The sequence below is a fragment of the Zalophus californianus genome, chromosome 15 (assembly GCF_009762305.2).
Source record: "Zalophus californianus isolate mZalCal1 chromosome 15, mZalCal1.pri.v2, whole genome shotgun sequence".
NCBI classification, from domain to species: Eukaryota; Metazoa; Chordata; class Mammalia; order Carnivora; family Otariidae; genus Zalophus; species Zalophus californianus.
This window is the reverse complement of record NC_045609.1, coordinates 13,933,413-13,960,678: the sequence shown is the minus strand read 5'-3', so window position 1 is coordinate 13,960,678 and position 27,266 is coordinate 13,933,413. Positions and strand designations below refer to the sequence as shown.

The 27,266-nt window shown below is 46.5% G+C and overlaps 1 protein-coding gene, 1 long non-coding RNA gene and 1 pseudogene across 8 annotated transcripts in view; 2 read left to right on the top strand and 1 right to left on the bottom strand.

The window, feature by feature from the left end:
• Nucleotides 1-7,119, bottom strand: part of TARBP1 (TAR (HIV-1) RNA binding protein 1) — an 81,252-nt gene extending 74,133 nt beyond the window's left edge. For all 4 annotated transcript variants that reach the window (XR_003520087.2, XR_003520089.2, XM_027595187.2 and 1 more), the window contains exons 1-2: nt 6,162-7,119; nt 1,005-1,102 (exon numbers count right to left, since the gene is read on the bottom strand). Coding sequence is in view for 2 of the 4 variants with exons in the window: in XM_027595187.2 (XP_027450988.2) it covers nt 1,005-1,102; nt 6,162-7,098 (1,035 nt within the window). In the remaining 2 variants the exon portion in view is untranslated. The remainder of the gene's footprint in view (nt 1-1,004; nt 1,103-6,161) is intronic.
• A 296-nt stretch (nt 7,120-7,415) lies between these two features.
• On the top strand, nt 7,416-27,076 carry LOC113918746. 4 transcript variants are annotated; one of them, XR_003518673.1, is made up of 3 exons: nt 7,416-7,966; nt 23,408-23,556; nt 25,020-27,076. It is a non-coding gene; the product is annotated as an uncharacterized LOC113918746 (long non-coding RNA). The 4 variants fall into 4 exon arrangements; XR_003518672.1 differs by lacking the exon at nt 7,416-7,966 and adding an exon at nt 22,565-22,664; XR_003518674.2 differs by lacking the exon at nt 7,416-7,966 and adding an exon at nt 22,910-23,252.
• On the top strand, nt 10,202-10,699 carry LOC113918737 (annotated as a pseudogene).
• Nucleotides 27,077-27,266: the final 190 nt, after the last annotated feature.

Here is a 27,266-nt window from a genome sequence, read left to right as displayed (position 1 = left end):
AATTCCCTGAGTCACTCAAGTGATGTTCAAGGCCACACGTGTAGAGTAGGGTCAGACTACTCTAGGTAAATTAGAGTTTCTAAATAAATTATAGGGGTCTTAGGTATCTGATTAAGGAAAACCATAAAAGCGTATCTGAATTTGGAAATGCTTTCTTTGCTCCTCGTGCACATTTAGCACATGCGTAATTCTTTATTTCAGTCCACGAACAATGCCTGGTGCACACTTGGGGTGATGGCTAACAATGAGTACCCGGACAGCCAGCCCCTCAGAGGTCTGCAGCAGACAGACTGAGAGGCCCTGCACCACCACGGGTTCTCCACGAGTGATCCCAGAGCAGCAGAGCTATCATCCGGGAACTTGAGAAACACCTGACTTCTCAGGCCCCGCCCCCAGACCTACTGAATCAGGAACTCTGGGGACCAGACCCAGCAATTTAACAAGCCATCTAGGTAATTCTAAGGAATGTTAAAGTTTGAGAACCACTCTACTAGATTAGGTCATCTTAACAGATTCTGCTCAACTTAAAAATTCTACAAAAACAAATTCAAAGTTAAATGAAAATGATCTTTCACGTTTCCCCTTGCAGGACCAGTACACACAGCTCTAAGAACTAAAATAGGAAGGACGGAAGGAAGGGAGGGAGGGAGGCAGGCAGACGGGGCAATTATTTACTTAACAATTTACCTCAAATTGCCTTAAGTAACATTTTTCCTAAGTTTGTATTTCTTTGAAGATTATTCATAACGCTGAGAAACTAAAAACTAACACTTCGGAAGTAAATGTCAAGGGAAGAACAAGTAAGACTAAAACTTTTTGAGTGACAATTTAAGTCAATTAGAAGTATGCTTTAATTTCCTGAGTTAACATTCAGGTTTAAATTGCATTTATGCCAGAAAACAAAGTACATTTGTATCCTATTATGCTTTATCCAAATTGGTCTTTTTGCATTGCTTTTATAGACTGCATCTACACAGGACTTGTTAAAATATGAAAACACTTACCTGATTTCCTTCTAGAGTTTCCATAATTAAAATATAGTTTTCCCAAAACTTTAGAAGCTCATCTTTCTTCTTCTCAGACCACCAAAACAGACTTGGGCCTGATATGGTTTAAAAAGGAAAATTAGTTTCTCTTTTGTAGATTTCATAAGTTTCTTAATGACAACCATTTTAAAAATAATGCGAGTATTACCAAATACTGTATTTTCTAATAATGGAGAGTGTCCCTGTATCAAAGCCTAGATAGCAGGCTTGGGCTAACAAGAATCTCAAAAGTTTTTTTTTTTTTCTTCCTTTTAATTAAGATTATTGTTTTAGCGTTCTTGGTAAGAATCACGATTTGAACATGTAAACCCCACTTTCTCTCCCTAAGAACCTCACTGTAACAGTCGAGGATGTTTCAAAGGCAAAAAACCCAGAAGAATGGCGAAAAACAGGGGGGGCAGACAACAGCAGTGAAACTTAGTTTGAAAATTAGAGAAAAGCCAAGCAGACTCAAGAAAAGTGAATATAAAGTGGCACATGGAAAGCCAAGAAAAAACCTGATTTACACTGGAATATCTCCCCAGACCTAAGGAACTGGCAGCAAAAGTTACTCTGTAAGTGGTGAACAGCAAGGCTAAACTAAAGAGAATTTTGTTCGGTGTGTTTAAGAAACAGATCTTCAGTGCCCTTTCCTATGCTCTGAGCGGGAAAAAGCCTGGAATTTATTCTCTGGAGAAGGTAAAATTGTGGGTCTCTGGACTGAGATGCACTGGACCCTACTAGGGTTGGGAGAAAGTGAACCCCTTCCACCTGCCCCTTCCACCACGGAAGCCCCTCATGTCCCAGAATGCTGGCCAGGCCTTCACTATGCAGCAGCAGACTGGAAGGTCTCCATGGAATCTGGCCAGCCCAAGAAAATACTGCTATCAGAGATTACCCAATACTGTGGGGCTTGGCCATATCACCTCGCAGTGAAGTTCACGGTCAGCAAGCACCACTTACGTGTTCAGAGCTTTAAACTTGATTTTGGGTTCCTTATTTTTTTTTTAATTAAAGATTTATTTATTTGAAAGAGAGAGAGCTCATGAGCAAGCAGGGGGAGGGGCAGAGGGGGAGGGAGAGAAATCCTCAAGCAAATTCCCTGCCAAGTGCAGAGCCTGAAGTGGGGCTCGAACCCACGACCCTGAGATCATGACCTGAGGAGAAACCGAGAGTCAAAACTCAACCGACTGAGCCACCCAGGTGCCCCATTGATTCCTTATTCTTAAATATAAACAGGTATCTAAGGATCACCAGCCATCTGGGGAAACATCCACATTGAAGATCGAGACCAAAACAAACAGGAAATATGGAGAGAACAAAACTAAGCCGGAGCACGAAAACCTCATGCTGTCCTAAGAACAGGATACGATTAATAAGGGTACATTACAAGAACAGAAAAGATCTCATGAGAATAAAAACTGGATAGCAAAAACCAGAAACTCAAACAAAGGACTGGAAATAAAGTTGAGTCACCCAGGAAATAGAACCAAGAGACAAAAATCATAGGAAACAGGACAGGAAAGATGCTTTGATAAAATCAGTCCAGGAGCTTTGCTATCCAACAAGAGAACAGAAAGCAGAGAGGAAGGGAGCAAAGAAAGTAACTCAGGAAAAGTTCCCAGAACCAAAGAACATTATTTCCAGATGGACCAGGTCCACTGAGTGCCCAGCGCAAGGATGAAAACTGACCGGTACCAAACTGTGAAACTTGAGAATGATGGGGCACAGTCCCCACTGACTTCCATGCAGAAGAAACAGAGCACATATAAACAAACGATTCGGAACGGTTTTTCAGCAGCTTGACAGCAAGACTGGAAGCTCGAGCTTCTAAGACAATAGATCGGAGCCTTCAAAGTTCTGAACGGAAACGTTTTCCACGCTAGAATTCTATCCCCCATCAGACCATAAACCAAATGGGATGGGAAAACAAAGGCATTTAGACACGCTTGGTCTCAGTTTCCACTTAGGACAGAGAAAGCTACAGAAGAACACTCCTGCCATACTGACAAAGAGAAAAGCCTGGACAATACACACAGTCCTAACCCCCTGACACCTGAGACTACATAGTATGCCTCCAGGGGATCGGAACTCCCAAGGGCAGAAAGCCTCTCTCCGAGAACACACAGGACACACAAACTGAATCTACCTCTGGCCAAGTGCAGGAAGACGACGTGGTCACCAAAAAGTACTTTAAAAAAAATCAAGGAGCGGCACCTGGGTGGCGCAGTTGGTTAAGTGTCCGTCTCTTGGTTCTGGCTCAGGTCATGATCTCAGGGTTGTGGGATCGAGCCCCATGTTGGGCTCCGTGCTCAGTGCAGAGTCTGATTCTCTCCCCCTCCCCCTGCTCACTCTCTCTCTTACTCTAAAATATATTTTTTTAAAAAAAAGGAAAGAAAAGAAAAAAACAATGAACGTTTGTTGAGTTTTTCAAGGTGAGCTCTGGGCTAGTTTGACAGCCTAGAACCCTGGGAACCCCAAGGGAGTCTGCAACCACTCACCAGCTCATTTCCTTAGGCACTCCCCAGATGATCTGAGAAAGACTGTGGGAAAGGCAAGAAACTTTGGCGCACATGCACGCAGGGCCCACACAGGTCTGGGAGGACAGCAGGACTAACTGGGGCAGCCCAGCCCTACAGGAGTACAAGGTGGTGGTCAACTGCTGAAGCCTGTCTGGACCCAGGACCCTCCTCAAACAGAAGACCAAAGCTGTCTGCCCCTGGAGGAAACCCTGCCACATCCCCACACCTGTCCCAGCCCCGACACTAGGCAAATGTTGGCCACCCGAGGGGATGGAGAGAAAATCTGCTCGCCCAACCCTGCACCGACAGGAGGAAACCGCCTCATGCCCAGAGTCCTGCACTGATACAAAGCAGTGGGGGGAGGCCAGGAAACCAGCAGTCAAGACCTACCACCGATAGGAGCAGAATGCAGCCACCACAGGAGAGGGTGAAGGAACTCTACACCCTTCACTAAATAGGAGGCAAGGTTATTGCTGGGGGGGAAGCGGGGGGGAGGCAGAGATGGCAAGAAAGCTGGATGGAACCCTGAGGTTCAGGCACATGGGGCCTAAGAAAAGTGCCACCCCCCCCTCCCCCCTCCATCTCAAGCCTTGCACCAAGTAATGGACATCAGCGGTCTACCCCGAGACAAGGACGCCATCTGTGGTGTTAGCATCAACGGCTTCAGAAAACAACAACACTGAGGAAAAACCTTTAGGGACTCCCGGGTTCCCACTGAACACGAGGTAGCAACACCCCACAACCACAGCAGCAACAAGATCCAAATCCAGCTTCACCATAAACTAGTGTGACCCAAGCCCCAACACTAAGGGCCTCACAGAAGAGGAGCGCTCATCTCTAGACATAAAGATCTACTTCATGCTACTAAAGAGTGACCCCCTTGCCCAGAGATAAAACAAAAAAAACTCCGAGATGGCCCATGCAGAGGACTAACACAGGACTGCGATTCACGCGTTAAAGGATCTACGGGAAAAGGTAGACAACCTGTATGAACAGATGGGAATGGAATGGAAGGGAATAGAAATTAAGGGTCAGATGGAAATACAAGAAACAGAAACCTATCCGGGGCGCCTGGATGGCTCGGTCAGGTAAGTGCCTGCCTTCGGCTCAGGTCATGATCCCAGGGTCCTGGGGTCCTTGCTCTGCGGGGAGCTCACTTCTCCCTCTCCCCACTTGTACTCTCTCATTGTCTCTCCTGCTATCTCAAATAAATAAATAAAATCTTAAAAAAAAAAGAGATTTAGACTACTAGCTAACACTTTAAGGCTCAATTACTGAGAAATATAGAGAACCAAATCTGCAAATGATATAATTCCAGGAAAAACCTGCAAGAAGGAAAAAAAAATCACCATAATTTACTACACAGGTCACCTGTGACGAACATCTTCAGTCGTAACTTTGTAAACGCTGAACTCACATGTAACCGAAGTATAACTATGGCAACTGATGTTGATTTACCCAGATTATTGGAAGACAAGTACCAAAATAATCAGCTAAAAGAGGTACAAGTGGTCACTCTGCGGGGGCAAACCAGGGGTGGGCAGGGAGCAAAGACTACTGCTCATCTTTAAAACTCTGCAGAATGACTCTTTGAAATAAACGACTTTAACTTCAGTCATTTAAAATGCGTGCTCCAGGGGCGCCTGGGTGGCTCAGTCGTTAAGCGTCTGCTTTGGCTCAAGTCATGATCCCAGGGTCCAGTGAAAACTCTCGTTGGATGATCACCAATTTGAGGACTGTCAAAATATTTATCTAACATTTTAGACAAACATGAAAATCTACTCACAACTTCAACCCAACAAATGTCCGTTACCAGTAAGAGGCGGCTACAGTTGAAAAGGTAGAAATTTTCTATGTATTGGGACAATTTTGAATCATTCTATTTTGGTCTCGGACAGCTCAGAAAGATGACTGAAGCGCCCTTTCACACACTGCAGTGAACAATCAACAGTAAGTACCAAATTGAAGGGCGTCCTTGCTAGTTCGGCCACTCTTGTAATAAAGGAGTTGGAAGCGGAGTCCCAAAAGGTTTAAAAAAAATTACTTAATATCGGACTCAACCTATTAAATCAATAGCAAAAATGCCCTCAAAAGGTCGACTTAAGGACCCTACATTTAACAAATTTTAGTCCCAAGAGAATTGCGAAGGGAAATTTCCAAAGAATGTGCTGACTTCTAGGACAGAATTCTAACGTTCAAAACTCAATCCACCGGTCAATACAGGTAAATAATTTTTCTTGCAATCTGATGGGAGCTAACCATTCCTTCCTATTAGGACGAACCTACCACGAGATCGCTCAAATTTGGGCTGTAAAATACTGCTTGGGCTCAGTCACGTTCCTAATCATTCCACAGGTGCAGGGTCCCGCCCTGCTTTGGGTCAGAAAGAAAGGCTGACTGTTCTCAGCTGCAGGGATTTGGGTCACTTGGAGAACACCCTCGAGGCGAGCTTCCCAAGGTTTCCAGGCTTTAAGGTTAACGGACACCCATTAGAGATGGATAGCGGAGAGCTGGTTTTTGGAAACAGGAGCCCCCCCCCGCCCCGCGCGCCCCCCGCAACCACCGCCACCACCAAAGCCAAGTGGGGCTGGGCCGGAAGCCAAGAGGCAAGTACCGTTTCCTTCCTGGGGGCCGCAGGTGCAGTGAGTCCCCAGCTCCGCCGACACCTCCACCGCCCTCTGCAGCAGGTAGCGCGCTCGCTTGCGCGTCAGGGCGTCCTGGGCCTGCGCCAGCCCCGCCTGCACCGTCCTCCAGAAGCGCCAGCAGCGCCGCGCGTCGGGGTCCTCCTCGCCGGCTCCGGGACCGCGGTCGGCGCCGGGCTCGGGCAGCAGCCTCTCGGCCAGGGCGCTCAGCACCAGCAGCTGCAGCCCGACGCGGCCCGGCCCAGAGGGCGCCCCGGCCGCGACCAGCCCGCTCCATACGGCCCCCAGCACAGCCCCGCCGCACTGGCCCAGCGCCGGCAGCAGCCTCCCGGCCGCCAGCGCCGCCGCGTCCTCCGCGGGCCCCGCCTCATCCCGGTCCCCGTCGGCGCCCAGCGCCAGAGCGAGGGCGGCCTGCGCCACCCGCTCCAGCAGCGGCCCGTCCTCGCGGGGCCGCAGGCAGGGCCCGACCGCCGCCAGCACCTCCACGGCCGCCTCGGCTCCGGGCGCGGGCCCCCCGGCGAGCAGGTCGCGCAGCGCCTCCTCCGCCAGGGCGGCCGCCAGCTGCGGGCCCCCAGCGAGGCGGGCGCACGAGCGCAAAGCGGCGCTCGCCGCCCTCAGCACGCGCCGGGGGTGGCGGGCCGGCGGGCCGGGGTCCGAGCCGCCCGCCGGGTGCCCGCGCAGGCCCCGCAGCAGCGGCACCAGGTACCCGACTGCGACCTCGCGCGCCGCCTCCGGGAGCGCGCCCGCGCCCCCGCCGCCCCCGCGCGCCTCCTCGTCTTCGAGTCGCTGCAGCAGAAAGCGCAGCGTCTCCAGGCGCTCTGCGGACGCTTCCCCGCGACACAGCGCCCCAAGCAGGACCCGGGGGTCCCGGCTCTGCGATAGCAGCGTTTCCGCGAGGACCCACTCCATTTGCCGTGCGCGCGCCGCCGACACCCGGCGCCCAAATGAGGGGCCGGCGTGCGCGAGTGCGTGCGCGTGCGCGGCTGCACGCCTGCAAGGAGAGGGCCTGCATCCCGGCCCTGGTCCGGCTCAGCGCGCCCTGGGTTTCTGCCCGTTTCACGGCCTGCAGCCTGATTCCTTTTTGCCCCTCCCTTACTATTTTTTACAGGAAAGGTGCCCCTCGTTAAACGTTACTGTAGTATGTTCATCAACTCCATCAACTCCTAATTGGAGATTGGCCTGCCTCAGGGCCCTAAATCGAGTAGGCGTGCCTCTGAGCGGGGGAGGGGAGAGCCGAGGTACACCTAGGTGCACTTCACAGCCACCTAGAAGCTTGTTTTCCAAAAAGGCACAGGCCGGCACCCCCCCACAAAGAGATTGACACAGTGGGTCTGAAATGGATTCCGGACACTTGCAAAAACAAAACAAAACAAAACAAAAAAACCGAAAACGTGAGAATGGTTCAGAGGCCCTGAAAATTACTTTAGCTATGTGTTAGGGGCAGGGCTGAAAAGAAGAGGCCCACCCCAGCCTTTGCAGTCAGTGCCCAAAGCGGACTGTAACATGCGGATGTTTCTTTATACAGTGCTTGTGTTCCCCTGTGCAATCTCAAAAATGGTCCATCCCTGTATTTTCTGTTTGTGACGTCATCTACTGCTACATACAAAATCGAAGCCTCACACTAGCATGGTTTGGTTCCTGACTTAATCCCAGGGAAACTGACTCTGTGGCATGGGTTTTCTTTGCCTTCTAACCATGAAGATCTCTCCCGTAGTCAATGGAGAAGACATTATCCCATCTTCAAAGAGTCTGACATGTAATAAACATATTTAATAAGGTATAATTTAAAGTTATTTAAAGTTAAGGTTACTTTTACATAATTTAAAGTCATTTTTATATTTTGGATTTTATATAGAGGTATTTAAATTTAAAGTTACCGGACATCACAGATGCCCAGATTTTTTTCCCCATCTTTCAGTCATTCAGTTTTTCATTGACCGAATGCATAAATGGTTCTATTGTAAACCCACTCAGAATAAATATCAATTGCCTTCAACATATAATATTCCAGTAAATATCAATTTTCCTCAGCATACATTTTTCATATACCTATCAGAAAAAAGTGGACAAAACTTTCGGAGCAGACGCTTATCAAATGAAGACATGCAAAAGCAGACCTCTGAAAAGGTGTTCAATATTCATTGTTAGAGAAATGCAAATTAAACCATCAAAGAGATACCACTTCACACCCGTTAGAAAGGCTAAAATTTTAAGGATTGAAAAGAGCCAAGGATGTGGAACATTGGAACTCTCATACATTACTGGTGGGTGTGTAAATGGTACACTCACTTTGGAAAGCTGTTTCTAGTGAAGTTTAAGTGCACCTACTTGATGACTCGGCAGTTCCACTCCTAGATATTTGCCCAAAATAAATGAAAACATATTACGACAAAAATGCTTGTACAGGAATGTTTTTGCCAACATTAGTCATTATAACCAAAAGTTTATTACAACCTAAATGTCCATCGATGGAGGAATAGATAAATTGTGATCTCCTCATATAATAACGCTTGCTATTCAGCAATAGTGAGTTACTAATCTGTGCGACAATATAAATAAATCTCAAAAACATTATGTTGAACAAAAGAAGCCAGAGAACAAAGTTTACATACTGCATGCTTCCATGTCTGTGAAATTCAAGAATAGACACAAGTAATCTTTTGGGTAGAAATGAGAATGGTACTTGCCTATAGGAAGTGGAGATTAAAACAGAACAGAACACAAGGGAACTTTCTGAGGTAATGGAAATATTTTTCTTGATTAGGGTGTTGGTCACACAGGTTTCACACTTGTCAAAAGTCCTTGAAATGAATCCTTGAAATCTAGGCATTTCGGTGCATATAAGCTTTACCTCAGTTTTAAAAAATGACTTATTAAAAACATACTCATAAATTGGCCTACGTTGCCTTCCCCGTTACCTACAAAATAAAGCCCCGCCCTGGAGCATGCGCTGAAGGCTTCTCAGCATGTGGTGAAAGCCAACCCACCTCCTAACGAATTCCCCCTACTTTGCCCTTTGTTTGAGCCACACGGAACAAGGTGGGCACGTGGTCTCCTAACCACAGAGCTGCCTTTTCCGTCCTTGATGGTTGAGGATTTCCTTTTTCTGAAGCGCTGTCTTCCTCCAGGTCTCATTTTCTCATGACGCAGCTTCTTCCTGTTTTCTTTTCCCAGCTGTTTCTTCTCCACCTCTTTGGAGGAAGACTCCTGTTCCTCTTCCTGACCTGTTTCCAGAGTCACATCTTCAGACCCCTGTTCTTCTCACTGTATAAATTTTACCGGAGTAACTTCGTTAAAACTATAGATTGCAGGAGCGCCTGGGTGGCTCAGCTGTTAAGCGTCTGCCTTCGGCTCAGGTCATGATCCCAGGGTCCTGGGACTGAGCCCCGCCTCGGGCTCCCTGCTCAGCGGGGAGCCTGCTTCTCCCTCTGCCTCTCCCCCTGCTTGTGTTCCCTCTCTGGCTGTGTCTCTCTGTCAAATAAATAAATACAATCTTAAAAACAACAACAACTATAGACTGGGCTACCATTTACATGCTAATGATGGGGGAAAAAATCAGTATCTCCCGCCCAGATCTCTCTCCCGAGCCCCCAGTGTGTCTACCCAACTACCTACCAGATGTCTCCATTGGCATACCACTCAGGGCCTCAGTCTCACTTTACACTTTTACAAACTTAAGCCCATTGTCCTCATTCCTCCAGCATCCTAACTCCTTCCCAAGTATTTCTAAAATTCTAGTGTCCCCCCACTTTGTCCCCAAGCAATAAATAAAATAAATAAATCTTTAAGAAAAGAGAGAAATGCTTACTGATGGACTAACCATCTCTAATTCCTCCAAGAAGACCCAAATCACAAGGCATTTCCACAGGAAACCACTCCCAGTGCCCCGAATCATAGTAGCTTCTATTTCTGTATTCTCCAAACCTTCAGTTGTAGTAATAAGAGTGGCTAATGAGTTCCGTTCCTTGCTGCTGTGGACTCTAGGCCGCCGGGGTCGGTGAAGGATCTCAAGATGGCTGCGTGAAAACTTGCTCTAAAAACCATTGACTGGGTAGCTTTTGGGGAGATCATACCCCGAAACCAGAAGGCCATTGCTAACTCCCTGAAATCCTGGAATGAGACACTTACCTCCAGATTGGCTACTCTCCCTGAGAAACCACCTGCTATCGACTGGGCTTACTACAAGGCCAATGTGGCTTACTACAAGGCAAAGGCTGGTTTGGTAGATGACTTTGAGAAGAAGTTTAATGCCCTGAAGGTTCCTGTGCCAGAGGATAAATATACTGTTCAGGTGGATGCTGAAGAAAAAGAAGATGTGAAAAGTTGTGCCGAGTTTTTGTCTCTCTCAAAGGCCAGGATTGAGGAATATGAAAAAGACCTGGAGAAGATGAGGAACATAATTCCATTTGATCAGATGACCATTGAGGACCTGAATGAAGTCTTCCCAGAAACCAGATTAGGCAAGAAGAAGTATCCCTATTGGCCTCACAAGCCAATTGAGAGTTTATAAACTTGAGTTGGGGAGAAAGCTCTGGCCCTCGTATTGTAAATGCTGGACATTAAAAATAATGATACGGAAAAAAAAAAAGAGTGGCTAACAGTTACCCATCATACTTGCTATAAAGAAGACGAGGTAATATTTTTCTATATGTATTAATACATTTAACCCCCAAAACAACTCATAAAGGAAGTGCTGTTATTTTTCTCATTTTACAGAAGAGGAAACCAAGAATGGCGGAGGTTCAGTAACTTGCCCCAAAGTCACACGACAAAAAGGCAGCAGAGCTGACTCAAAGCCATGCACCCTGCTGTGTGTTACGTCTAAAACATCAAGAGAGAGAGGTACACAATTAACATGTCAGGTTTACTGCCTCATAATCTCTGCACTTCCTGTGTCTAGCACAGAGTAATTACTCGCTAAATTATTGTTGTATGAATGGACGAATGTGTATGTTTCTGCCTCAGCTTATGAGCCCCTTAAGAATTAGGGTTTTGCTTTAATTCATTTGGTATCCTACACACCAAACAAGGTACCAGAAACACGGGAGCCATGCAGTAAGTTCTTGAACCTGGATAAATAAGAATCCAGTATTTTGTGGTGACAGTATGATAAATTCATCAGTCGGAAAATTTGCAGTGACACAATTACTCTTGAAACAAGAACATTCGAAAGCTGACATCCTTGTCATCTGGATCAACATGTAATAATACGCTGCTCTGATAGAGGAGACCCAGAGTCTCCAGCTACCCCTCCTCATCCTTGCAAAGGTGCATGGTTCATTGCAAGTGGTAGAATGGGGGTTAGAATCATTTGCTGTCCCTAATCCTTGCAATTTCCCTGCTTCACCCATAAATGAATAGAGCTTATCACTAGTGGTTATTTTAACAGCAAAAGCAGGTGCCGGTAATACAGGCAAGTGTATTAGAGTCTCTCCTGCTTTCTTAGCTACTTCGGCGCGAGGATTCACGTATTCAGCATTCTCTCTTGCATCCTTTACACCTAAAGCCTGTCACAGGCTGTTTCCTCCAGCAAGGAACATGTCTGTTTCCGAGAAAGAGACTCTGCCTGTGCTTTGTCTGGCAATGGCCCCTGGGATGTGCTCCCTGTCCCACCTCTGGCTCTCACAGCTGAACGACCCCTTTGCTTAGGCTCTCACGACACAGGTTGCAACATACAAATAATTCAAATTTATGGGCGTTAGTTGCCTACGCCATATATTTTAAATCTTCCCATGAGATCTCTAAAGATGTATATCCTGGATTCCCTTCTAAGCTGAATCATTTATAAATGTGATGGTTTGGCAGTGCCTCTGAATTTTAATCCTGACTCTTCTCCTATTTCCAATTTACAACGAATACCGCTTCCTCTTTGGAAAGGCAAAGAAGAGAGTTGAATGGGGAAGAGGAAGTGTAAGTTAAGGAAAGTCATCCAGGTCAATGTTTTCTGAAATGTCTCTTACTTAGAGGAGTGTTTGTATGAATGAACTCCCTGTTTGCTGTTGCTAAGGCTCCCTGCAGGTACTTAACTGGATCTTTCCGGATGCTGCCTGGAATGAGTGAGCAAGAGCACCACAATCCTGTGGATAATAGAGAGCCACAGAAAATAGTGAATGATGAACTCCCATTCAGAGATAGGTACACAGGGCTCAAAACGCACTGGAAAAGTCTTTTATTAAATGCCTGCATCTTGTATGCACGCACCCTCCGGAACGGACGCGCAGATCTGGTTAGAAGCTGACATTTCTCTGGATAGAAGATGGTGCTGTCGTCAACACGGTGTGCTTTTCCATCCTTGATGTTCACAGTTGCAAAGTGGAAGACACGTATAGAAGGAAAGAAGAGCAACTACTAGCAAGATTTCAGCTGGAGCCTTCAGCTGTTTACCTCTGAGGGTCTAAAAATGGGACGGAGCTGCTTGATAGGTTCTATCTGAGATTTTTTCCTTGTAATGTCTCCCATGAAGGCCCTCAGAGAATATCCGTGGAGAAAACTGCTGTACCCAAATCAGGATATCCAGAAGTCTCAAATTTCCTTTGGGGATCTGTGGCAGACAGCATCGGTTGTTAATCGACCGTCTATCCTCCCTTCTCCCTTGCTCATAAGACCCTGATTTTGTTCCAGGTGATGGTGTGTTAACCCCACCCCCACCCCCAGACAACGGCTTATGCGTAGGCAGCCAGCAGGACAATCTTGTTCCCTACTTTCCTTTCCTTAGAGTTAGGGAATGGGGGCTGGTTGTGTGTCCCAGTTCTTGACAAAGAGACCTCAGCAGAAGTCTGCTAGCTATATGTCTGGGAAAGCTTTTGCTTTCTTTGAAGATTATATTTATTTGTGAGAGAGAAAATGAGAGAGAGCACAAGCAGGGGGAGGGGCAGGCAGAGGGAGAAGCGGGCTCTCCACTGAGCAGGGAGCCCGATGTGGGACTCAGTTCCAGGACCCTGAGATCATGACCTGAGCCGAAGGCAGACACTTAGCCGACTGAGCCACCCAGGAGTCCCAAAGCTTTTGCTTTCTGATAGAAGAAGAGAGACCGTCACAGCCCCAGTCTGCCTCTACTCCTCGCCCGAACACAGTGTGTGCCCTGGACCAGGGGCAGGCGTCTCAAGCCCATCAGAGAACACGTGCAAGGTGACAAACTCTGCATTAAAGGTGTCAGGGAAGAAACCCTGGGAAGACCCTGGTTTCCTCAGAGCTGCTCGACTACTGCTAGAAAGTATCTATTTTGGGACTTACTGTTAGATGAGAAAAATAAACTCCTGTTTGCTCGAGCATCTCTCGTTGAGTTTTCCATACTTAACAGTCAAGTATTCCTATGCGATACAGAACTCCTGCCCCACTGCACATTATTTTGTATTATTGCCTCGATTAGTTCTGAGCATCTCACTCTTTCCGGGCTGAGGAGCCTCTTTCTGACCAATTGTCACCATCATTTCTGCCTTGAACCCTGACATTCACTGTTGCTAAACCCTGTGACTCATGGCCCCATTCAAAAGGAGGTGACATGATTCATTCTAGGCACCCATTCTTCCTTTCTCTGTTTCTCAGCTCGTACTGAAGTGGGTGGTCACGGTGAAGTTCATAAGGGACTGCCATTAGCGTCCCATGAATATGTACCTTTCTAGGAAGTAAGATCTTCACTTGTGTTGGTCTCACCCAGAATCTGTTGGCTTTCAACTTGGTGCCGAGGAGAATCACCAGGCATTTTGAACCCCCAGAGCAGCCTGCTCATTACAGAATGTCTGGCCTCCCTCATGCAATTCCCAGTCTCATGGTAGATATTCACCGTAAATTAGGGGAGGAAGGGGGACAAAGAAAACTTAAATATTTGGGGATAGGCCATCCTTTGGACACTCAGCAAATCAGCCAATTAGAGACGGACACTGTCTTGCCTCTGCCCCAGACTGCCTCGCTCATTTGAAGATGCAGAGAAAGAGAAGCGTGAAGAACCGAGTCAGTGGCCTAACTGAGGGGAGGGAAGGAGGTGTGACCGTGTTCACAGCAGTCCCCAGGAGGGACACATTCATTCCCAGTATGCCATGTGTTGTCTCCGCTGAGATCCCAGTGAACACTGGGATGCTACGAGGGCCGTGAAATTTTCCATCAGTTTATCTTTTAAACACAATCCAAGAGCTTTTAAAGAAAGAGAAAAAAAAAAATTGTCTTTGCTCCTACCACTAGATCCTTGCCTCTCCTTTTTTGGTTTTCTGCAAACAGAAGGGGTTCTGCATAAGCATGCTTCCCTGCTCTAGTGAGTGCAGAGTGCCCCACTGAGGCTGCTCTCATCCCAGGGCCTGCATCCCTCGGAGTTTGGCAGACAGAAGGAGGAGGATGAAGCCTGCTCATCCTGTCTCTGAGGCAAAATCAGAATTCCCGAGCTTTGCTCTTGCTGTCCGCCTCTCTCCCTCTGTTGCTGCTGTCCCCTGGGGAGGTGATGGCCAGATCTGCCGTCACACAAGGATCCTGTTAAATGATGAATCGCAGCACCTCACTGCAGGGAGAATTTGAAGCGGAGGGAGTTCTCGCCAACGCCAAGGCGGAGGCCAACGTGAGCGCGTGGGAGGGGCTTTCATGGCTGCATTTGCAATAAGGAAGGAGGTGAAATCCATTATGGACTCTCTTGATTTTGCTAGCCTGCTGATGAGCATTGAAAGGCTGCATTCAGCCAAACTTGGATATACCAGGCCAATCAAATTCTCCCCAATAGTAGCTGCTACCCAAGGAGCTTTTTCTCAAAATACTGGGAATTTCCTTTCCCTGATAGATAAGTAGGTGTCCTTAGAGATGGTTTAGCATATGAATTTAAATTTTTGCACCTGGGCTCAGAGCCAGAGGGCATTAAGTAGATATTGCTAATTCCTCACGGGCGGGGGGGGGGGGGGGGGGGGGGGGGTAGGGGGGGTAGGACAAGGCTTTTAAGGTGAGCTATTGAGACAGTTTTCAAGATTCCAGGCAAAGATATTGTATGGTTTATTATTTTTTTTCCTGTTGCTTAGGGCAGGAGTGGCTTACGGCCGACAAGGTGTCACTCACCTCCACGAGGGAGCTTCCAGCCTTGGTCCTGGTTCTTGTGCAATGGGGCACCTACAATTTTTTTTTTTCACTGAAATATGTCCTCTGCTGGGTTCTCTTTCTTTGTCAATGTGCACATACAACATGTGATAGTTAATTTGATGTGTCAACTTGAAGGATGTTTTTGGTTGAGATTAAATATTATGTGGACGAACTTGGGGTAAAGCAGATTGCGGGTGGGCCTCATCAAATCAGTTGAGGGCCTGAATAGAACAAAAAGACCAGCCTCTCTAAGCAGGAGGAAATGCTGCAGCAGGTGGCCTTCAGACTACATCTGCACACTGGCCTTCTTGAGTCTCCAACCTGCTGACCCACACTGCAGACTTGGACTTTTCAGCTTCCATAATCGTGTGAACAAACTTTTAATAAATCTCTTTCTCTGGGGGCGCCTGGGTGGCGCAGTCGGTTAAGCGTCTGCCTTCAGCTCAGGTCACGATCCCAGGGTCCTGGGATCGAACCCTGCATCGGGCTTCCTGCTCCGTGGGAAGCCTGCTTCTCCCTCTCCCTCTCCCCCTGCTTGTGTTCCTGCTCTCGCTATGTCTCTCTGTCAAATAAATAAATAAAATCTTAAAAAAAATTCCTTTCTCTAGTATATATCATACATATATCCTATTGGTTCTGTTTCTCTGGAGAACTCTGATACACAAGAGTTCTTATGAAAACATTGTTTACAAAATGCAGTGCTAAGTAAAAAAAAAAGTATTTGCTAAATGTTAGAGATTCATTTTAAAGATTGCTGTGTTTTTAAATTGATAATCTCATATCTTTCTAATGATAGGTAGTTTTATTTTTTAAGTTCAGCATTGCTCTCATTGGCTTATAAATACCACAGTGTTTCTGAGTCTGTAAGAAATCGGTATTATGTAATTGTTTAACTTTTCTCAATCAACCACTCAACTGAGATAAATTTATTCAGCATCCATCCACTATATACTCCCTTAAACGGTTTGTAAAAGTAAGTGTGGTTTATCTCTCAGGTGTGTCTTCCTCTCCTTTCTCTGTGCCTAAAAGAAGGGAGCCTTTGTAAGGCAAGACACAGGTGGAAGAAGACATAACACAAGAGCATATGCAAGAGATGTTAGCAGGAGGGGTGATTTTTTGGTGAATTGTTTTTAAGATACTCTATCCAGAGACCTGATTTTGGAGGCCGTCTTCCTGCTTCCTTCCTCATTTTCAGCATTGAAGACCACCCTATCCTTCACACACACACACACACACACACACACACACACACACACACACACACACACAGCATTCCACCCCTTATCCAGCAGCAGATGGTGAGAACAGAAAAAGACTGAATGTTCTAACTTCAGGAGACCGGATCCAAGAGGAAGAAAACTTTGCGAGCAGGTGGAGTGAGGCGGAAGGGAGAGGAGAGGTGTGAGCCAAAGTGGTAAAAAGGACAAAGAAATAGTGGGAGCAAAACAACAGTAAGTTGTTCCGGAATGTTCCGCCCCATCACCAACGCCCAGTTCCTTTTGCGAAGAGGAAGCAGAGTGCCAGGGTTTCCTGGAGGGGAGGTAGAAGACATAGTCCTTGATCTTGTTTGCGATCAACGTGAAAATCTAGGTATTGGTAAACTAACGTGCCATCTCGTCTGTGGGCAATTTCTTTTTATATCTAGAGCTGACGTTGTGAAAAATATTAATGTCCGTGTGAATAAGCAGGGCCGTGCATTGAGCACCTGACCACAGTTGTCTGCAAATGCTGATCCCCCTTGGTTAGGAATGAGGGCAGAGCTTGCGACTTTGACCTTTTTTGCTTTAGGGGATGACCCAGGGCTGCACGTGAAATGAATTTACTTTGCCTGGGGTCTTAGCAGGTGTCACACCCCTGACGATGGGGCTGGCAGAAATTGTCCACATCACAAAGGACAATGTGACATCAGGCTCATTCATCCAGCAAATGTCTGAGTGCCTGTGACGGGCCACGGGGGCAGTCCATGTCTCTGTCCTCATGGGGCTTACAGTCTGAATGATTTTCTGAACGATTAACAACTGGTATGCTAAGTACTATGCAAGACCAAGCAAAGAGCATGCAGACAGCCCACAGCCGGAGGCCCCAGCTGGCCTGGGTGGTAGGACTGGCTTCCCTGATAAAGGGTATGTTAGCCGATACTGAAAGAATGAGGGGAATTAGCCAGATAAGAGCTGACGGAAGCTTTCCCCAGGGGAAACTACAGGAAAACCGTGAGACTGGAGGGAGCGGGAGGAAAGACAGAAGAATGAGGGAGGCATGTGTGAGATGAGGCAGGCCCCGAAGGCCAGGCCAGGCCAGGCAGGCCAATGGGTTGTGCTAAGAATTTCAGACTTGATTCTAGGTGGGAAGCCAGTGGAGGGCTTTTCAGGGGGAGGAGGGAATACCGATCATCGATATCGAATATGATTTACATGTTGCAGAAGCGTGATCCTGTTGAGAGAGCAGGACTGCACAGGTGCAGCAGAAATCACTCATGAGCTCCCTAATTCGACATTTAACGAAGTATTTCTTTTTCTTTTTGAGTCCCTGCCTTTGAGGGACTATATGCCCTCAAATATTTTTCTGTTTTAATTGTGGCAAAATACACAAACGTAAAATGTACCATCTTAACCATTTCACTGGCATGAAGCACATCCCTGCTGTTGTGCAAAAAATCACCACCAGGACCCTTTTCATCTTGCAAAACTGAAACTCTGTCCCCATCAAGCAATAACTTGCCTCTCAGCCCCCAGCTCCTGGCAGCAACCATTTCACCTTCTGTCTCTCTGAATTTGACTCCCGTCGGAACCTCCTGTGAGTGAGATCATACAGTGTTTGTCCTGTGACTGGCTTATTTCCCTTCGCAGAATAGCCTCAAGGTCCCTCCAGGTTGTAGCCTGGGTCAGGATTTCCTTCCTCGTAAAGGCTGAATAATATTCCATTGTATGGATAGACCACATTTACGTGTCCACTAATCCAGCGAATGCTAGGACACTTCCTCCCCTTGGCCCTTGTGAACAATGCTGCTGTGAAGACAGGTATGCAGATAGCTCTTTGAGTCCCTGCCTTTGAGGGACTATATGCCCTCAAATATTCTTTTGAGTATATACACTCAAAGTCTATTTCCTTTTTTTTATTAAAGATTTTTTATTTATTTGACAGAGAGAGAGCGTGAGCAGGGGGAGGATCAGAGGGAGAAGCAGACTCCCCGCTGAGCAGGGATGCGGGACTCCATCCCAGGACCCTGGGATCATGACCTGAGCCGAAGACAGACGCTTCACCGACTGAGCCACCCAGGTGCCCCTCAAAGTCTATTTCTGGAACCCCCTTTCCAGGAATGACACTACGCTAAACACTGTGGAGGTTTAGACAAATGAATATCCCAGGGCCTCGGCCATCCCAACACAGACAGGAAAATTTAAAAACAGAACAATCTGAACTGAAATGGGCTACAGAAAAAGGATTGGGGAGTCCCTAAGTAAGACTCACTGCAGTGGGCAAAACTATCCAAAGGACCTGGATATGATGATAACCTAGATAAGAAAAATCCATGTCTTAAACAGCATGCTCCCAGTGGGACGGAAGAGAAAGGCAGTTTTTTTTCAGCCTGAGTGTTGGTCATGGCCAAAGCCCATTCACTCTTGTTGATTTCACGGTGGTCAGATCTCTGAGCCTGCACTGCTCCTCTCCCTTCAGGACCGTCAGGTTTGTCAGAGGTGGAAAGTCTCCTCCTCTAGGGCCTCCTTCAATTAAGGAGCATCTCCGTCCACTCCAGCCCTTGCTTCCTTGTGACCAGATGAAAGGCAGCCCAGGAGAACTCCGTGACTCACACACTCTCGGGGCTGTTCGGGGCTGTTCGGAGGAGCAGCTTTGAAGGACAGATTCCCCAAGCAGGAACTCCCATTGGGCAGCTCAGGAAGCCTCTGGGCAGCACCGTCCCGTGAGCTATTTTTAGTGTGCCTTTTAGATTTAGAAACAGGCAGCATTCTGTAAAAACTCATTTTTTCTGCTTCCCTCAGGCAGAAAATTTCAATCCCAAACCTTCATGCTAAATGACACAGTGTTTGAGAATGTAGCTTACTTTCTTCCCTCATTGTTACCTGGCCGTTCATACCTCTAAGTATGCTAACCGCTCCAAATTTCACAGTCCCAACTCAAGCAGCAGACACATGACAATTCATGGGGGTCCCTAACTGCGTTAAGGCCATGATGTCATTCTGGGGGGGTGGGTTAATATAATATCTGTGCAGCAATTGAGAGACACAAACCTCAATGCCCACTCTCAAAAGTTGTACCCTAAGCTTGAACATGAACGTCCTCCAAGCGGTCCTCAAATCCTGGGCTTGTTTGAAAATATTTATTTATTTTATTTTATTTTATTTATTTATGATTATCTATTATATATTTGAGAGAAAGAGACAAAACACAGAGGGAGAGGTAGAAGCAGACTCCCTACCGAGCAGAGAGCCCAGGGTGGGGCTTGATCCCAGGAACCCGAGATCATGACTCCAGCTGAAGGCGGACACTTAACTGACTGAGTCACCCAGGTGCCCTAATATTTATTTATTTTAAAAGAATTCTTTGGGAATATGAGAAATCTGGTTAAAAAAATTCTACCTTAATATCTTGTTCACTTGGTACCATTTAAAGACTCTAAAAAAATTGAATAGGTTAGACCATTTTCTCCCTAAAGTTATTTTGTCAAATGCAGTATGTCAAGAAGCACTTCAAAGGTGGAGGTGGGGAAAAGGTTTGACGTCAATAAAATGGAAACATCAGTGTTTCATTTGCTTATTCTTCTTTGTGGCACGGACTCCGAAGAGTCAGAGAGCTAACAAAGGTCCGTAATTGGCTGCTCTCAGAAGTACTGGAGAAACACCCACAGATCTAGGTCATGGGATTGGCTCCATGCTGAGCTGAGAATGTGACATAACCTCATCCCTCCCATTTTTTATTTGGAAAATTGTCAAACCTACAGAAAAGTTGAATGAGTGGTGTGCCATTCCACTGCATCATGCGGCTTTCACCTAGATTCACTGGCTGTTAATATTTTATCATATGCCCTTTCCCTTTCTCTCTGTCTTCCCCTCATACACCTTATGTATGTGGAAGTATGTATGCACACACGTGTCTATACATGCATAACGAAGCATTTGGAAAGTCAATTGTAAGCGTCATGACACGCCCCCCAAATGTTTCAGTATGCATCTTCTGAGAACAAAACCATCGTCCTTCATAATCCCAATGCTATTATCACACCCAAGCATAATCACATTGACATGTTAAAGGAAAATTTTCAAAAAGGTAAAATTATGACTCTCATCCAGATATAAAATGACCATGTGTTAAAGATTTTATTTAACTCATGATTAATGAGGGTACTGCAAGAGGTCACAACCAGTTCAAAAGAGAATCCAAAGAACCACCACGTTTATAGGTGAGGAATGTTGAAAGGAATGAGGAAGAGGGGGCAGAGCTGGCTTGTTTGTGTCCATAAGCAAAGATTATTTTGTATTGCTATCTATTATCTACAACTTATTGAGTTGTAAAATAGCTCAAAAGCAATGAAAGGGGCAGAGTCCCCACAGCATCGGAATTAGATAGCCCTGAGGGATGTGCTCTAGACCAGGCATTGGTAAGCGTGTTCTATAAAGGGCCAGATAATAAATATTTCTGGTTTTTGCAAGCCATATACGGTATTTGAACATGAAAGTAACCACAGACAATCTGTGAAGGAATGAGCATAGCTTTGTGCCAATAAAACTTTATTTATAAACACAGGTGGCAGTCCCTATCTGGCCCCCTGGCTATAGTTTGCTGGCCCTGCTCTAAAGAATGCATAACTTTCCATCGATGCACACATTTTCTCCAACAGATATAAAACGAAGATGCTATCATGAGTTGAATTGTGTCCCCCTTCAAAATTCATATACTGAAGTCCTAACCCCAGCACCTCAGAATGTGACTGTATTTGGAGATAGGATCTTTAAAGAAGTAATTAAGTTAAAATGAGATCGTGAAGCTGGACCATAATTCAATAGGACTGGTGTCCTTATAAGAAGAGGAGATAGGACACAGACACACACAGAAGGAAGACCATGTGAAGACACACAGAGGAGATGGCCACCTACAAGCCAAGGAGAGAGCCTCAGAAGAAACCAGCCCTGCCCACACCTTGATCTCTGACTTCCAGCCTCCAGGACTGTGCGAAAATAAATTTCTGTGGTGTAAGACCACCCCCCCCAACCCGTGTGTGGTACTTTTGTTATGGCAGCCGGAGGAGACTCACACAGTTTTTCACTTATGAAAAGACGGCGGTCTAATCAAGTGAGAAGTTTAGACCATTTTCTCCCTAAAGTTATTTTGTCAAATGCAGTATGTCAAGAAGCACTTCAAAGGTGGAGGTGGGGAAAAGGTTTTGATGTCAAGTAAGTTTGGCAAACTGTAGCTCCTTCTTAAAAATCTGCTATGATCTCAGAATGTTGAAGCTCTTGAGACGTCCCACAATAATATCTGTTTTAACTTGGTATAACCCAGAGTTTCCCAAGGTGGATGGCTTCTTTTAAAGGTACGATTCTTTTTTTTTTTTTTTAAGTTTATTTATTTATTTAAGTAACCTCTACACCCAACAGGGGGCTTGAACGCAACCAGGAGATCAGGAGTCGCATGCTCTTCTGACTGAACCAGCCAGGCGCTCCAAAGTTACAATTCTTAATAATAAATCCAGTATTCTTGGAATATGCTTTGGAAACGCTAGGGTGAGCAAAAACTGAGACAGGTCTTCTGAGAATGTAAAGATGCTTGTGGACCGAGCCTGCAGAAATGCAGGACCCAGAGGCTGGAGGGAGGACGTAAGTGGGTTCCAGGCAGGGGCAAGAGGGGGCCTCCTGTACCCAGACCTGGGTGATCATGACATAGGAAGGAGAACAGGAAGGGCCAGACCGCTCAGAGATGATCGCTCAAGGTGCTGTGTCTGTGGAAGGCTGGTCCTAAAGGAAGGATAGTTATCTCTGTTTTCCAGGAGAACCCGGGGGCTCAGTATCCTGTTGTGGAATAAAGAATGGAATTCAGAACACCCGGCCCTTGGTGTCTTCCTTTGGGGCCCTGGTGATCGCCTCCCAACAGAACTTCAAAGCCTACTTAGCGCTCCTTGTGTGAATGAGGCCTCAACGGGGTGAAAGCCCAGACGGTGCTTGCCATGTCAGCTCCGAGCCACCAGATGGCGCGCGGAATCCACAGTGCACGTGCATGGGGCTCTTGTTTGTCCCAGCCCTGGCCCAAGGCCCATAGGAAATGTGTTACTGTGTCTCCTTTTACCGAGTGTCCTGCAAGGTTTTTACTCTTTAGAAAGCTCATCCATAGAGGAGCATGTGAAACACCATCCTGCACAGCTGTGCTCTTCCCGTCCTTTCGCTCCGGGGGACATGTCAGCAGCATTTCCCCTGGTCTGGAGTCTCGCGTATTTGTTCTTGCTGGAACTAGCAGTAGGGAGTACTTAGCTTCCATTTTGAAATCCGCAATCCTGATGAAATGTAATCGCTGGGAAAAAATATCTCAAGGACTGTTTATTAGGGCAACCGCATTTCTGGCATGAAAAACAGACTGCAAACACTCTGTTACTCTGGTATTCGGACTGCTAACACAGCGGGGTGTAAGGTTTTTACGTAATCCCAAACCTCAGCCTCGAAGAGTTAATGATGTTACTCATGCCACTGGGGCATGAAAGAAAAGCTTGCATTTTTGGGTGGTTATTGCTTGCCCAGAGCGGTGGAATGAGCCATACGGCTGAAGGCCCAGGGACTCGGGCCACCCATGCAGTGAAATAATCCCCAAGAAATGCACTGCTTGGAATGGAAATGAAAGGAAAGTGAACAGTCATTCCAGGGCATCTACTAAATATTACCGACAGTCATTCAGTCTAAAGTTTGCCTGATTCTTAACACTGCAAATCTCAGATTTGGGATATATTACATAGATCACAGGAAACGATTGAAATCAAGCAGTTGGAGCCCTGTTCCTGTCAAGCTCCGGTCGTAAGCAGTGAGCTCTGTTCTTATTTCAGTTCCAATAGGAATGAATAATTAATAACCTAGTTTTTGAATGGAAAGTACATTTCAATGGATGGGTGATGCTTTCAGCAGAGCCAGTGAGGGTTATTGTTTATTTCCTTCTTTCCTTCTTTCTGAAGTGGGACCCTGGATGAGAAGAAAGAAGCAATATTCAAATGTATGATGGCCTACATTTTTGACCCATCGGAGACTCACGTGAAAAAAGAAAAGCAGGATTTCGCGTTGGCATCAGCATCTACTATATAGTAGGCACTCTGTTCCATGTCTCGTAAGTATTTTCTTAATCTTTGTGGCAACAGTTTGGTAGTTGGCATTGGCCCAGCTTTTCAGATAAGGAAATCAGGCTCAGAGAGGTTAAATAGTTTGCCTGAAGTCACACAGCTAGTAGATTCGAGAGCTAAGAGCTGGGACCAGGTATGCCTGCCTTCAAAGCCTGGGTTTGCTCTCTTTCTGCCAGGGCATTTCGTAAACTCGCAGAAGCGCCACATTGGGAATGATCTGGGGGGTCATTTAGGTGAACCCTCGAAATAACGGAGGCATGATTCTGGTCGTCTCCATTAAGTCGAAAGCCAAACAAGTATAAATGTGCCTGAAATCCAAGCCGAAGCCTAAAAGAAAGAAGAGCAGCACTTCAGAATGCAGACAGAGGGCAACATATAAATGGTGATGCGGGTGGGGTGGCCATAGCATCCTGAAGTGTGTGTGCTGTAAATAAGACTCAGAGGGATGCTCCTACCTCAAAGTCCTCCGCCCTGTAGCCCCCACAGGGCCCAGAAGGAAAAGTCAAGGTCAAAAGCACCCTCTCACTACTAGAGAAAGTTACCTAAGGGGAGTGAGGGTGGGTGACGGGCTTCAGGCCACACACGTTGGTGGCAGAGCCCGAAATAGAACTTGAGGCCGTGCGTCTCCGTTGAGTCTCAGTGCCGCTTGTCCTAGCTACCTCACACGTCTCTTGCCATGACTAGCTCTGTGTAAATTTGGGGAGGAAACCCAAAACCAGGTTTCAGTTTTCATTACATACCGGAAACTTGGCCTCAGATCACTAAGAAGTTGACTGTGGTTTGTGAACCTCTTAAGCAGAGGGAGCCAGGCTCCTGCCATGTTCCTGCCCCTCGCAGAGGCCAGCAAGGATTTATGGGTGTAAGCGGGAAGGTGGGCACCGTGGTGCCCGTCTAACCATGTTCCAGGTACACGCTGGCCTGGCGGGCCACAGGCCACCTGGGAGCCTCTGCAAATCACGGCTGCCTTGGAGTTTTTCTGAGCTCCCATCAATTGGGGAATGGCTTCCAGGAGAGAGAGAAAAGGAGGGGATGATTTAGGAGGTGTGCATATTCATTTGCAAATGAAGTTATGGAAGTTGCTAGTGAGATTTATGTTGGTAATTAAGTGATAATGGCTGTGTGAGGCTGCTGGAGTTGGATTTCCTATAAAATAATGAAGGGACCCAGGCCCTTTGGAGAAATGTCTTATTGTTTAGCATTTTCGGAAACAATTTCGGTTTCTATGGTACTTTAGACCCACTGACTAGTAACTCCTCAAAGCATGCTTGGAGCGCAGACCACGGGCTGGCCCCCTTGCGCATCCCTCAAAGATTGTTGGTCTCTATGCAGGGCAAGGGGTAGGCAGCCCCACTCCGGCCCCAGGCTAGCAGAGGAAGGACAAGATGACATCCTTCCAGTGGGCATGGCCAAGTAGATAATGCTTTGTTGTGTTTTGTTTTAAATCATCCAGACCCTCTGAACAACCAGCCTGAAGCGATCTGGTTTAATTAAGGGTACCAAGGAAACTATGAAGAAACCAGGTACAAACATCACGCAAGGATCTTGCAAGAATTCGAGTCCAAACTACTATGTCAAAGAGTAATGGCTGTCTTCGCATGCAGGCTGCCCATGGGGGCTGTGATATCCACGAGTGTGGGGTAGAAAAACGTACATATATGACCAAGAGTCTGGGTCAGATCCAGACTGGATAATCAGTCCTCAATTAATTAATAGCTGCCTCCTCTCTCTATATATTATTTTATATTTCGAAAAACAGAAAGACTCACTTATCTACATAGGTGTGCTAGAATGAGGTACATCTCTTAGAGAGGAATGGGCTGTGGTTTTCTGATTTCGTATTTTCTCCTTTCCTCTAATGGTGGAAGTCGAAATAAATATTCAGACCTAGGACTCAGCGTGTAGAAAACACTTTAGGAAATAATTTACTGTTTTGAACATTCAAGGTGCAGCCTGCTTCATGGGAAGTGCTGAAAAGCTCAGCTTCTTTTCATGTTTTGCCTCTTTCGGGGTTTTAAAATACTCTTTCAATTCTTTAGGTTATAGGAGAGAGGGCTCGAGGGCTTGAATGTCTGTAAGCTGAGAGACAGGTTTTTAAAATTATGGTGCACCTTGATTCAGTGAAAGAAGTAAGTGCTGACTTTTCCCTTTTGCGTCTTTGGGATTGGTATCTGCAGCCAACATCTATAAATAAATCTCGTCGTAGGAGATTCAGCGAGGCACAAAAGCACGGCAGTGGTCCATATCAGACGCTCGCTCGATATCTATCTAGTTGGAATAGAAAAGAAAGTGCCAAACAAGAAGCACCATCAGGAGTTCAGAGGGGGCCTCTTTTGGAGGCTGCAGCAAGATGAGGGAAGTTCAAAGAGAAGAGGAGGTGGTCTTGCTGGGTCCTGAAGCAAACCTGTGACGAAGGTCACAGGAGAGAGAAGAAAGGGGGATCCAGGAATCAAAGCTCAGCTGGGCCTGCCGATGCCCGTCAATACTGAGAGGTCGCTGTGAGAGGCAAATCAGAGGGGTGACTGCCAAATAAGGAATTCCAAACGTGCTCATTTACTCAAGAGGAGACTTTATTGTCCTCAGAATCCGGGAAGAAAAGAAACTAAATTAATAAAAGTTTCATCAAATGTCTAAAAGTGTCACATGCTAACGCAGCATCACGACTGAACTCAGCCCTGATGTAGTGATCGATTACTGTAGAGGGTGGGGGGGGGTATCTGAACGTGCTTGACCTAACGGGGGAGGGGGCACCTCCAAAAGTAAGAGCGTCTGGGATCCAGCCCTGGGCTACGTGATACGTGGAGTTACTCCGAGACACATGCTTTTAGGGGCTATGGTATATACAATATTATATATATATTATATTATATATACATATAAGAGCAAGATCTTTATTAGCGCAGAATAGTATCTGAACTATATTTCGAAAATGACTGTTTGCTCAGGGTTTCCAGACATGAATTAAATTATTGTATTATGGTTAGTACAATTTGTCACATTCTTCTTCTCTTGCTTGGCTAATTCTGGTTCTTCCTCAAAGATGTTGGTTTTAAAGATTTACTACCAATCTCCAAAACTAAGGAGCAGGCCAAAATCTTGGTTCTTAAAAGACTGTAAAGCACAGTGATCTTTCAGAATTACCCAGAGACACATCACAGAAGACAGGAAGAAAAGAGGTCAAGTGGGCATCTGAATGCACAGACGCATTTGTAACAGGGAGCTCCTTCTCGAAAGCTGACTGCGTGGCAGACACGTCCCCGTGTACCTCGCACATGCGAGTCCCTTAATTTGGAATAAATGAACGGCCGCTGTGATCTCATTGCCGGCTCCTCTTTTTCCCTCACCCCTGGCCCCCACTCGGCTTTTCACTTCATCATTGAGGATTTAAATATCTGCTTTTGGCTCACTCCTCCCCAGTTTACGTTATTTTCTGTGTCTTTTTTCCTGTGGCTGCAAGACAGCTTCACCTGTAACATGAAAGAGGGGAGAGAGCGTTCCCAGCACCAGCTCCCTGTGGACCGATGGCCTGGGGGCCTGGGTCAATCCCCAAATCTCTTGGCCTCGGCTCCCTCACCAGCCAGATCTCATTCTCTGGAGGAGGGCTTCAGGTTGAATTGTGTCCCTGAAGAAGATGCGTTGAAGGTGACTTGAGGTGGAAATAGGGTCTTTGCAGATGGAATCAAGTTAAGACGAGCTCCTG